The following is a 12860-nucleotide window of genomic DNA, read 5'->3' as shown; positions in this document are numbered from 1 at the left end:
GTCAACAAGAGTTGATTGTTTGGTTGCTAATATTAGTTCCAAGTTCTCATGTGGCATAATATTTTGCAATTTGCCTTTATAGCGTGGATCAAGGAGGCAGGCCAACCAGTAATCGTCATCGTTCATCATTTTCGTAATGCGTGTGTCCCTTTTTAGGATACGTAAGGCATAATCCGCCATGTGGGCCAAAGTTCCAGTTGTCAAATCTCCGGTTGTGATTGGTTGAGGGGCAGTTGCAGGCAAATCTACGTCACTTGTGTCCCTCAAAAAACCAGAACCCGGCCTTGCCACGCAACCAATTTCCAGTGCCCCCGGGAAAGGTTCCGCATTAAAAATATACTCATCCCCATCATCCTCCTCGTCCTCCACCTCCTCTTCGCCCGCTACCTCGTCCTGTACACTGCCCTGACCAGACAATGGCTGACTGTCATCAAGGCTTTCCTCTTCCTCTGGTGCAGACGCCTGCTCCTTTATGTGCGTCAAACTTTGCATCAGCAGACGCATTAGGGGGATGCTCATGCTTATTACGGCGTTGTCTGCACTAACCAGCCGTGTGCATTCCTCAAAACACTGAAGGACTTCACACATGTCTTGTATCTTAAACCACTGCACACCTGACAACTCCATGTCTGCCATCCTACTGCCTGCCCGTGTATGTGTCTCCTCCCACAAAAACATAACAGCCCGCCTCTGTTGGCACAGTCTCTGAAGCATGTGCAGTGTTGAGTTCCACCTTGTTGCAACGTCTATGATTAGGCGATGCTGGGGAAGGTTCAAAGACCGCTGATAGGTCTGCATACGGCTGGCGTGTACAGGCGAACGTCGGATATGTGAGCAAAGTCCACGCACTTTGAGGAGCAGGTCGGAGAACCCAGGATAAGTTTTCAATAAGCACTGCACCACCAGGTTTAAGGTGTGAGCCAGGCAAGGAATGTGTTTCAGTTGGGAAAGGGAGATGGCAGCCATGAAATTCCTTCCGTTATCACTCACTACCTTGCCTGCCTCAAGATCTACTGTGCCCAGCCACGACTGCGTTTCTTGTTGCAAGAACTCGGACAGAACTTCCGCGGTGTGTCTGTTGTCGCCCAAACACTTCATAGCCAATACAGCCTGCTGACGCTTGCCAGTAGCTGGCCCATAATGGGACAACTGGTGTGCAACAGTGTCATCTGCCGATGGAGTGGTTGGCCGACTGCGGTCTGTGGAAGAGCTGTAGCTTCTGCAGGAGGACGAGGAGGAGGAGGAGGAGGGGGTGCGAACGCCCACAGCCAACTGTTTCCTAGACCGTGGGCTAGGCACAACTGTCCCGAAATTGATGTCCCCTGTGGACCCTGCATCCACCACATTCACCCAGTGTGCCGTGATGGACACATAACGTCCCTGGCCATGCCTACTGGTCCATGCATCTGTAGTCAGGTGCACCTTTGTACTCACAGATTGCCTGAGTGCATGGACGATGCGCTGTTTAACATGCTGGCGCAGGGCTGGGATGGCTTTTCTGGAAAAAAAGTGTCGACTGGGTAGCTCGTATCGTGGTTCAGCGTACTCCATCAGGGCTTTGAAAGCTTCGCTTTCAACTAACCGGTAGGGCATCATCTCTAACGAGATTAGTCTAGCTATGTGGGCGTTAAAACCCTGTGTACGCGGATGCGAGGATAAGTACTTCCTTTTTCTAACCAGAGTCTCATGTAGTGTGAGCTGAACTGGAGAGATGGAGATCGTGGAACTTGCGGGTGTGCCGGTGGACATGGCAGACTGAGAGACGGTTGGAGACGGTATTGTTTCCGCCGGTGCCCTAGATGCAATATTTCCTCCTACAAAACTGGTGATTCCCTGACCCTGACTGCTTTTGGCTGTCAAAGAAACCTGCACAGATACTGCCGGTGGTGCGGAAAATGGTGGCCTTACAGTGACGGAAGGGATGTTGCGTTGATGACTAGCTTCATTGGCCGAGGGTGCTACAACCTTAAGGGACGTTTGGTAGTTAGTCCAGGCTTGAAAATGCATGGTGGTTAAGTGTCTATGCATGCAACTAGTATTGAGACTTTTCAGATTCTGACCTCTGCTTAAGCTAGTTGAACATTTTTGACAGATGACTTTGCGCTGATCAATTGGATGTTGTTTAAAAAAATGCCAGACTGCACTCTTCCTAGCATCGGATCCCTTTTCAGGGATTGCAGACTGAGCTTTAACCGGATGGCAACGCTGTGCTCCAACAGGTTTTGGCTTTGACACGCGTTTTGGGCCAGATAGGGGCCCGGCAGATGGAACCTGTTGCGATGTTGATGCCTGCTGCGGCCCCTCCTCCACCTTCGCTTCTGAACTACTGCCGCCTGCACCCTGTTCCCCCAATGGCTGCCAATCGGGGTCAACAACCGGGTCATCTATTACCTCCTCTTCGAGCTCGTGTGCAACTTCGTCTGTGTCACTGTGTCGGTCGGTCGGTTCGTGGCGGGGCAACATAGTCTCATCAGGGTCTGATTGTGGATCTGTACCCTGAGAGGGCAATGTGGTGGTCCGAGTCAAAGGAGCAGCATAGTACTCTGGCTGTGGCTGTGCATCAGTGCACTCCATGTCAGAATCTACTTGTAATGGGCATGGCCTGTTAAGTGTTTCACTTTCTAAGCCATGGACGGTATGTGTAAAGAGCTCCATGGAGTGACCCGTTGTGTCGCCTGCTGCATCCTTCTCTCTTGTTGTAGTTTTTGCTGAGGAGGACAAGGAAGCGACTTGTCCCTGACCGTGAACATCCACAAGCGACGCGCTGCTTTTACATTTACCAGTTTCAGAAGAGGAGGCAAAAGTGCTAGAGGCTGAGTCTGCAATGTAAGCCAAAACTTGCTGTTGCTGCTCCGGCTTTAAAAGCGGTTTTCCTACTCCCAGAAAAGAGAGCGTTCGAGGCCTTGTGTAGCCAGACGACGAAACTGGCTCCACAGCTCCAGACTTAGGTGGAATATTTTTATCCCCACGACCACCTGATGCTCCACTACCACTACCATCATTACCAGCTGACAATGAACGCCCACGGCCACGACCTCTTGCACCAGACTTCCTCATTGTTTTAAAAACTTAACCAAAGTAACTTTATTTGTTGCTGTCAAACAACTTACACGTTGAGCTATAACTTCAGTATGATTTCTATATCCCTTAACAGGTTGGTGAGACCACAAGGAAAATCAGGCACAATGTTACACACTCTGTTTTCTGTGGCACCAAATCACAGAGATGACACACACGCAGGACTGTCACTCAAGCACTAATGTCAATATTAATCTCCCACCTAATTTTTTTTTTTTTTTTCTCAGGGAGACTTTAGAAACCAAATAAGATAAAATGTTTTTTTCAGGGACAATTTAGAAACCAAATACTAATAAAAAAAAAAAAAAAAAAAGCTTTCTATGGCCCACTGAATGAGAGATGGCACACACAGGAGTGGCACACAAGCCCTGACTGAGGCCAATATTTTTCTCCCACTGATTGATGTAGTGTTTTTGTGTTGAGGTAGATTTTAGAACACAAATCAAGGAAAAAAATAAATAGGCTTTCTATGGCCCACAATTAGAGAGAGAGAGGTGGCACACCCAGGACTCAAGACTGGCGCACAAGCTGAAAGGGCAATATTACTCTCCCACTGTTTTTTTATGTTTTTTTTTTTTTCAGGGAGACTTTAGAAACCAAATAATATTAAAAAAATAAAAAAAATAAATAGGCTTTCTATGGCCCACTGAATGAGAGATGGCACACACAGGAGTGGCACACAAGCCCTGACTGAGGCCAATATTTTTCTCCCACTGATTGATGTAGTGTTTTTGTGTTGAGGTAGATTTTAGAACACAAATCAAGGAAAAAAATAAATAGGCTTTCTATGGCCCACAATTAGAGAGAGAGAGGTGGCACACCCAGGAGTCAAGACTGGCGCACAAGCTGAAAGGGCAATATTACTCTCCCACTGTTTTTTTATGTATTTTTTTTTTTCAGGGAGACTTTAGAAACCAAATAATATTAAAAAAAATAAATAAATAAATAGGCTTTCTATGGCCCACTGAATGAGAGATGGCACACACAGGAGTGGCACACAAGCCCTGACTGAGGCCAATATTTTTCTCCCACTGATTGATGTAGTGTTTTTGTGTTGAGGTAGATTTTAGAACACAAGTCAAGGAAAAAAATAAATAGGCTTTCTATGGCCCACAATTAGAGAGAGAGAGGTGGCACACCCAGGAGTCAAGACTGGCGCACAAGCTGAAAGGGCAATATTACTCTCCCACTGTTTTTTTATGTATTTTTTTTTTTCAGGGAGACTTTAGAAACCAAATAATATTAAAAAAATAAATAAATAAATAGGCTTTCTATGGCCCACTGAATGAGAGATGGCACACACAGGAGTGGCACACAAGCCCTGACTGAGGCCAATATTTTTCTCCCACTGATTGATGTAGTGTTTTTGTGTTGAGGTAGATTTTAGAACACAAATCAAGGAAAAAAATAAATAGGCTTTCTATGGCCCACAATTTGAGAGAGAGAGGTGGCACACCCAGGAGTCAAGACTGGCGCACAAGCTGAAAGGGCAATATTACTCTCCCACTGTTTTTTTATGTATTTTTTTTTTTCAGGGAGACTTTATAAACCAAATAATAATAAAATAAATAAATAAATAAATAGGCTTTCTATGGCCCACTGAATGAGAGATGGCACACACAGGAGTGGCACACAAGCCCTGACTGAGGCCAATATTTTTCTCCCACTGATTGATGTAGTGTTTTTGTGTTGAGGTAGATTTTAGAACACAAATCAAGGAAAAAAATAGATAGGCTTTCTATGGCCCACAATTAGAGAGAGAGAGGTGGCACACCCAGGAGTCAAGACTGGCACACAAGCTGAAAGGGCAATATTACTCTCCCACTGTTTTTTTATGTATTTTTTTTTTTTCAGGGAGACTTTAGAAACCAAATAATATTAAAAAAAATAAAAATAAATAGGCTTTCTATGGCCCACTGAATGAGAGATGGCACACACAGGAGTGGCACACAAGCCCTGACTGAGGCCAATATTTTTTTCCCACTGATTGATGTAGTGTTTTTGTGTTGAGGTAGATTTTAGAACACAAATCAAGGAAAAAAATAAATAGGCTTTCTATGGCCCACAATTTGAGAGAGAGAGGTGGCACACCCAGGAGTCAAGACTGGCGCACAAGCTGAAAGGGCAATATTACTCTCCCACTGTTTTTTTATGTTTTTTTTTTTTTTTTCAGGGAGACTTTAGAAACCAAATAATAATAAAAAAAAAAATAAATAAATAGGCTTTCTATGGCCCACTGAATGAGAGATGGCACACACAGGAGTGGCACACAAGCCCTGACTGAGGCCAATATTTTTCTCCCACTGATTGATGTAGTGTTTTTGTGTTGAGGTAGATTTTAGAACACAAATCAAGGAAAAAAATAAATAGGCTTTCTATGGCCCACAATTAGAGAGAGAGAGGTGGCACACCCAGGAGTCAAGACTGGCACACAAGCTGAAAGGGCAATATTACTCTCCCACTGTTTTTTTATGTTTTTTTTTTTTTTTCAGGGAGACTTTAGAAACCAAATAATAATAAAAAAAATAAATAAATAGGCTTTCTATGGCCCACTGAATGAGAGACGGCACACACAGGAGTGGCACACAAGCCCTGACTGAGGCCAATATTTTTCTCCCACTGATTGATGTAGTGTTTTTGTGTTGAGGTAGATTTTAGAACACAAATCAAGGAAAAAAATAAATAGGCTTTCTATGGCCCACTCAGTGAGAGATGGCACACACAGGGATGGCACTGTAGCAGAAATGCCAATCTTAATCTCCCACAAAAAAAAAACAAAAAAAAAAAACAGGGACTGTCCTACAATTACTATCTCCCTGCAGTAATCTAAGCCAGGTATGGCAGGCAGCAATAGGAGTGGACTGATGCACAAATTAAATAAAAAGTGTGGACAAACAAAAAAGATAGCTGTGCAGAAAGGAAGGAACAAGAGGATATGTGCTTTGAAAAAAGCAGTTGGTTTCCACAGCGGCGTACACACAGCAATACAGCTATCACGGAGCCTTCTAGGGCAGCCCAATGAGCTACAGCGCTGAGAAAAAAAAAAAAAAAATTAGCTTCCACTGTCCCTGCACACCGAAGGTGGTGTTGGACAGTGGAAATCGCTACAGCACAAGCGGTTTGGTGGTTAGTGGACCCTGCCTAACGCTATCCCTGCTTCTGACGAAGCGGCAGCAAGCTCTCCCTAAGCTCAGATCAGCAGCAGTAAGATGGCGGTCGGCGGGAACGCCCCTTTATAGCCCCTGTGACGCCGCAGACAGCAAGCCAATCACTGCAATGCCCTTCTCTAAGATGGTGGGGACCAGGACCTATGTCATCACGCTGCCCACACTCTGCGTTCACCTTCATTGGCTGAGAAATGGCGCTTTTCGCGTCATTGAAACGCGACTTTGGCGCGAAAGTCGCGTACCGCATGGCCGACAAGCACAGGGGTCGGATCGGGTTTCATGAGACGCCGACTTAGCCAAAAGTCGGCGACTTTTGAAAATGAACGACCCGTTTCGCTCAACCCTAGTCACCACAAGCATCAGCTGACCCAGCAGCAATGCAATAACACCAGCGGCCACCAGATAACTGCATTAACCCTCGATGACCAAAAAGGAAAAAAGGTTTCAAACTGAGGCAAACCAGATCTGCCACAAATCCAAAATTGGATCGTGACACCGCCAGTTTGGGTCAGATGAGGGTCCGTTTAGCCCCGATGTCCTTGAGGCCTGTAGTGACATGGTCCCCCACGGTGACGTGCTGCACGTTATCACACATCCTCCCAACCGCCCCACCCACCCCAAAGAACTGCTGCATTAGGCCCTGGGGCCTTGGCTGGGGGGTTCTTCTGCTTCTCCGGACAGTTGGTGCTAATTTGACAAGTCCGTTTGCAGGAAAAACAATGGCGAAGGTCGGTGGTAGGTCTGGTGCTGTTGGCAACGAGGACAGGGCCTTTGGTGAGCTGGCTGGCAGGGGTACTGGCGTTGGTTGCAGGCTTACCCCCTCTCCAGCTGGCGGTGACTGGCTTCTGCACTTCCGATTTATGGTTGGCCTCAAAGGCATCGGCAAACTGCGCTGCTTTCGTCACGTCTTTGGGTTCTCTGTCCATCAGGAACTGTCGCACCTCAGCTGGGCAAAGATGTAAGAACTGGTCTTTGATCATCAGGTCTCGCAGCTGTGCAAATGTGGTCACTGGTAATTGTTGAGTGGGTCACATTGGAGGTTCTGGAACTTTCTATAGTAAAACTCAGGTGTAAGCTGTGACTTGGCTATCAGGGCCTGCTTGATGGCCTCATAGTCACCATCTTGTTCTTGAGGGAGAGCAGCAAATGCCTCCAGAGCTTTGCCTTTTAGCCCTGGGGTCAGGTATTGGGCCCATTCGCCATCTGGCAGGCGATACTGTCTGCAAGCTTTCTCAAAGGCCAGCAGAAAAGTGTCCAAGTCCCTGTCCTTTTCCATCACAGAAAAGTGCTCTGGCTGGGGTTTCGGTAACTGAGTGTTGCTTGACTCACTGCTCTGCGTGGTAGATGGTACGGCTCTGAGTTTGGCCAGCCACAGTTCATGGTCTCTCAGGGCTTGGGTCTCCTGCTCGACTCGCTTTTCCGCTTTATCGTGGTATTGCTGGATCAGCTGCAGCCATCTATCACGGTCATCAGTGGGAAGTTGTTCCAAGGCTGCCTGCAGCTGGGGGTCGAATCCACCCTGGTTGCTAGTAGGGCCAGCATTCAGTGGTTGGACCTCTACTGCAGCCCCATTTTCGCTTGGGCCAGCTTCTGCATCCACTGGGCTCTGAGCAATTTCCTGTTGCACTAGAGCCGCGACCAGTTGGCTTTTGTTTTTGCCCATGGCATCAATCTGCATCAACAATGCTGCTTATACCAGCCTTCTCCTTTTGCGGCCAACATTGCCAAATAAAAGATAGGACAGAAAAACAGAGAAAGGGAGGGGGTAATCGCAAGTACACACAATTGTCTCAGGACTAGTAAACACTGAGCTTGCTCTCCAAACTTATTTGTGCAGTCCTCGCAAGAACTTTGCAAGTTTCTAGTGAGAGGAATGATTGCTCAAACCAGATCACTAATGCTCTATTATCCCACTGCTGCCACCAATATGTCACTTTTCACACCGTGCTGCCAACACTACGTCACGGATCCTAGCAGTATGTCAGGGATCCCGGGGAGGATATCATTATCGTCCCCACTACTCACACCAATTTGTCATGAACCAGGGCTGTTTGGTTGCCGCTGGTTCCTTCGGAAGGGGATTTATCTATATCCCACTTCCCAGTTCCGGTTTGGAACTTGCAGCTCTCTGGTGCCCCCCTTACCCTCAGGTCAGACTAGGTACTGCACCTATGGTAATTAGTCACCAGAAAGGCTGCCTGCTATGTACTGGCTATTGGGCACAATGCAGCGAGGGCAATATAACTACTCCCACACAGGCGGGAACAATAATTATCAAATCCGCCATCGCTGCAAAGATTCTCAAGCAGACAAGTATGCTGCCACCAGCTCCGATTCACAGGTCCAAAGCCAACCCAAATCAGTAACGCAATTCACTTCAAAGGACGCACAGTCGTATAGAGCAGAAGAGACAAGCTAGCAATTAAATATTTTACTCCATGAAAAATTAGGCAGTGTTTGCAAAGTATAAAAAGATATTAAAAAGGAGACAATTCGTATATACATTACAAAATAAAATAAAATAGGATTATCGTTGAAAATAGCACACTTACAGGTTATGACATAGTATCATCTTGGCTGGCCTGTGGCATCCAGATGCATGGAACAGCTTTGACAAGCTGGTGTTAGATCGCTTCCCTGGCCAAGACTGACTCACTACTCAGCAGGCATAAAAGATATGCCCTCTGTTGTGACATCACTAAGTGGGCTGAGTAATGATATGCACTGATCTGCTAGTTATTTAAGTTTTCCAAAGTCTCAGACAAAGGAATTTCTAAGTGAGAGGGGATGAACAATGAGTGGCTTTACAGGATTGGTTATCTGCAGTTTAAAGCCACACCCTGCCCACACATTGGTATCAGGTTGCCCAGTCTCTGCTGTAGGCTTTGTCCTTCGATGGTCGAATGTAGAAAGGGGAAGGGGGGTCGCAGCTGCATTGTGTGTGTGTAGAGAGCCATGTCCTTCTGAAACTAAACTCACAATATAATATGGCACTTTTGGCATTATCGTTACATTTACCAGTTGGTCATTTCATCTCATACCATATTAGTTGGTCCTCTAGTCTATTATCTAATGCCATATTAGTTGCTTGGTTAATTCTCTATTTTCCATATCGCGGGCAGGGTCCTCTCTCCTCCTGTACCAATTATGACTTTTATTGTTTAAGATTATTGTACTTGTTTTTATTATGTACAGTGCCTACAAGTAGTATTCAACCCCCTGCAGATTTAGCAGGTTTAATAAGATGCAAATAAGTTAGAGCCTTCAAACTTCAAACAAGAGCAGGATTTATTAACAGATGCATAAATCTTACAAACCAAAAAGTTTTGTTGCTCAGTTAAATTTTTATAAATTTTAAACATAAAAGTGTGGGTCAATTATTATTCAACCCCTAGGTTTAATATTTTGTGGAATAACCTTTGTTTGCAATTACAGCTAATAATCGTCTTTTATAAGACCTGATCAGGCTGGCACAGGTCTCTGGAGTTATCTTGGCCCACTCCTCCATGCAGATCTTCTCCAAGTTATCTAGGTTCTTTGGGTGTCTCATGTGGACTTTAATCTTGAGCTCCTTCCACAAGTTTTCAATTGGGTTAAGGTCAGGAGACTGACTAGGCCACTGCAACACCTTGATTTTTTGCCTCTTGAACCAGGCCTTGGTTTTCTTGGCTGTGTGCTTTGGGTCGTTGTCTTGTTGGAAGATGAAATGACGACCCATCTTAAGATCCTTGATGGAGGAGTGGAGGTTCTTGGCCAAAATCTCCAGGTAGGCCGTGCTATCCATCTTCCCATGGATGCGGACCAGATGGCAGGCCCCTTGGCTGAGAAACAGCCCCACAGCATGATGCTGCCACCACCATGCTTGACTGTAGGGATGGTATTCTTGGGGTCGTATGCAGTGCCATCCAGTCTCCAAACGTCACGTGTGTGGTTGGCACCAAAGATCTCGATCATGGTCTCATCAGACCAGAGAACCTTGAACCAGTCAGTCTCAGATTCCTCCAAGTGATCATGAGCAAACTGTAGACGAGCCTTGACATGACGCTTTGAAAGTAAAGGTACCTTACGGGCTCGTCTGGAACGGAGACCATTGCGGTGGAGTACGTTACTTATGGTATTGACTGAAACCAATGTCCCCACTGCCATGAGATCTTCCCGGAGCTCCTTCCTTGTTGTCCTTGGGTTAGCCTTGACTCTTCGGACAAGCCTGGCCTCGGCACGGGAGGAAACTTTCAAAGGCTGTCCAGGCCGTGGAAGGCTAACAGTAGTTCCATAAGCCTTCCACTTCCGGATGATGCTCCCAACAGTGGAGACAGGTAGGCCCAACTCCTTGGAAAGGGTTTTGTACCCCTTGCCAGCCTTGTGACCCTCCACGATCTTGTCTCTGATGGCCTTGGAATGCTCCTTTGTCTTTCCCATGTTGACCATGTTTGAGTGCTGTTCACAAGTTTGGGGAGGGTCTTAAATAGTCAGAAAAGGCTGGAAAAAGAGATAATTAATCCAAACATGTGAAGCTCATTGTTCTTTGTGCCTGAACTACTTCTTAATACTTTAGGGGAACCAAACAGAATTCTGGTGGGTTGAGGGGTTGAATAATAAATGACCCTCTGAAAAAACTTTTCCCAATTAAAAAAAAAAAATAAACAAAGAAATAACATTCTTTTTTGCTGCAGTGCATTTCACACTTCCAGGCTGATCTACAGTCCAAATGTCACAATGCCAAGTTAATTCCAAATGTGTAAACCTGCTAAGTCTGCAGGGGGTTGAATACTACTTGTAGGCACTGTATACCCCTCCTCACATGTAAAGCGCCATGGAATAAATGGCGCTATAACAATAAATAATAATAATAATAATGATAGATAAATAGATTAAGCCAAAAAATGGGAAGCAGCACTACAAAATTTACTTAAAGAGTAAGGTGGACTTTAGTGGGTCCACATGGTGTTGCGATGTTTCGGTTCCCAAAAGGATTTATCATGCATGATATAGGCTCTTGGGAGCCAAATTGTCGCCACGCCATGGGGACCCACTAAAGTCCACCTTACTCTTTAAGTAAATTTTGTAGTGCTGCTTCCTATTTTTTGGCTTTATATATTTGGCAAATATACAGGTTGTTTGCCGGGAGGCCTGTGCGCCCACCTATTTGGAAAGTGTGCTGTTACATTTTTTCTAAAACAAATAAATAAATAGATAATAGATGGATAATAGTTATTCTTCCCACAATAAAAGTAATACATTATGAAATGTTTCTACAGACAGCGACAGCTGCATGAAATGCCAAGCTGACAAATGGCCAAATGAGAAGAGAGACCAGTGTCTGCCTAAAGTGATGGAATTCATCTCTTACCAGAATGACACAATGGCTTCGGTATTTTCCTGTATCTCGGTCTTCGGATGTCTTGTGACCGGCTTCACATTTGGGATATTTATTTCCTACCGGGACACTCCTATTGTTAGAGCCAATAACCGGAACCTGAGTTACCTCCTCCTGGTCTCCATCTTTCTCAGCTTTCTATCTGTGTTTTTGTTCCTTGGTCGTCCCAATGATGTAACTTGTAGATTACGTGAAACCAGTTTTGGATTTTTCTTCTCAGTAGCCGTCTCTTCACTTCTCGCCAAGACTGTCATGGTTTGTGTTGCTTTTAAGTCCACCAAGCCTGGAAGCGCCTGGAGAAAATATCTGAATGTGAAACTGCCCTATACCATAGTGCTGTTGTGTTCATCCGCTCAGCTTGCAATCTGCATTCTCTGGTTGACTATTTCTCCCCCATTCCAAGATCTGGACATCGAGACTTATCCTGGGACTCTCATCATTCAGTGTAATGAAGGCTCAGATATCTGGTTCTACTCCATGTTGGGTTATCTGGGGCTCCTGGCAGCTGTGAGCTTTGTCCTGGCTTTCTTGGTGAGGACATTACCGGACAGTTTCAATGAGGCCAAGTACATCACCTTCAGCATGCTGGTGTTCCTCAGTGTCTGGATCGCCATGATCCCGGCTTATCTGAGCACCAGAGGGAAGAACATGGTGGCCGTGGAGATATTTGCAGTGATGGCTTCCAGTGCTGGACTTTTAGGTTGTGTGTTTTTCCCTAAATGCTTTATTATTTTGTTTAAATCTGGAATGAATAAGAAAACGGAGCTGCTCGGAAAAAGAAAGGAATGACTGCACAAAATTAGGAACCACTGAGGGTATGTGTCCATGTTCAGGATTTCTTCAGGATTTTGTCAGGATTTTATGCAGGTAAAATCCTGACCAAATCTGCACCTGAGGTCACTGGCAGGTCACATGCATTGTCCTTGCGTTGTTTCAGCAATGCAAGGACATGCTGCGTTCTTAAAAGACGCGCCACATGTGTTTTCGCGGGTATGCTGCATGCGTCTTTTACTTCATAGTGGAGACGGGATTTCATGAAATCCCCTCCACTATGCTGTAACATCTGGACGCAGCGTTTCCTGAACGTGGACACATACCCTGATAATAGTGACTAATTCTGTACATTAGACCCATAGAAACCATTTTAAAGTAAGATGTAAGACTCTCTATCAACCTGTGTATGAAATAAACATATAAAAATGTCTTATCCCGTTATCTCCAGTAATTGGTGTATTTAT

At 45.4% G+C, this 12860-nt stretch overlaps 1 protein-coding gene across 1 annotated transcript in view; it reads left to right on the top strand.

Annotated features, from left to right (window-relative positions):
• LOC143801257 (vomeronasal type-2 receptor 26-like) overlaps nucleotides 1–12411 on the top strand; it is a 225353-nt gene extending 212942 nt beyond the window's left edge. The window contains exon 5 of the mRNA XM_077281237.1: nucleotides 11504–12411. Coding sequence (XP_077137352.1) covers nucleotides 11504–12411 — 908 coding nt within the window. The remainder of the gene's footprint in view (nucleotides 1–11503) is intronic.
• The last annotated feature ends 449 nt before the right edge of the window (nucleotides 12412–12860 follow it).

This window comes from Ranitomeya variabilis, chromosome 1 (genome assembly GCF_051348905.1).
Source record: "Ranitomeya variabilis isolate aRanVar5 chromosome 1, aRanVar5.hap1, whole genome shotgun sequence".
Classification (NCBI taxonomy): Eukaryota; Metazoa; Chordata; class Amphibia; order Anura; family Dendrobatidae; genus Ranitomeya; species Ranitomeya variabilis.
This window is presented reverse-complemented; position numbering and strand designations above follow the sequence as displayed.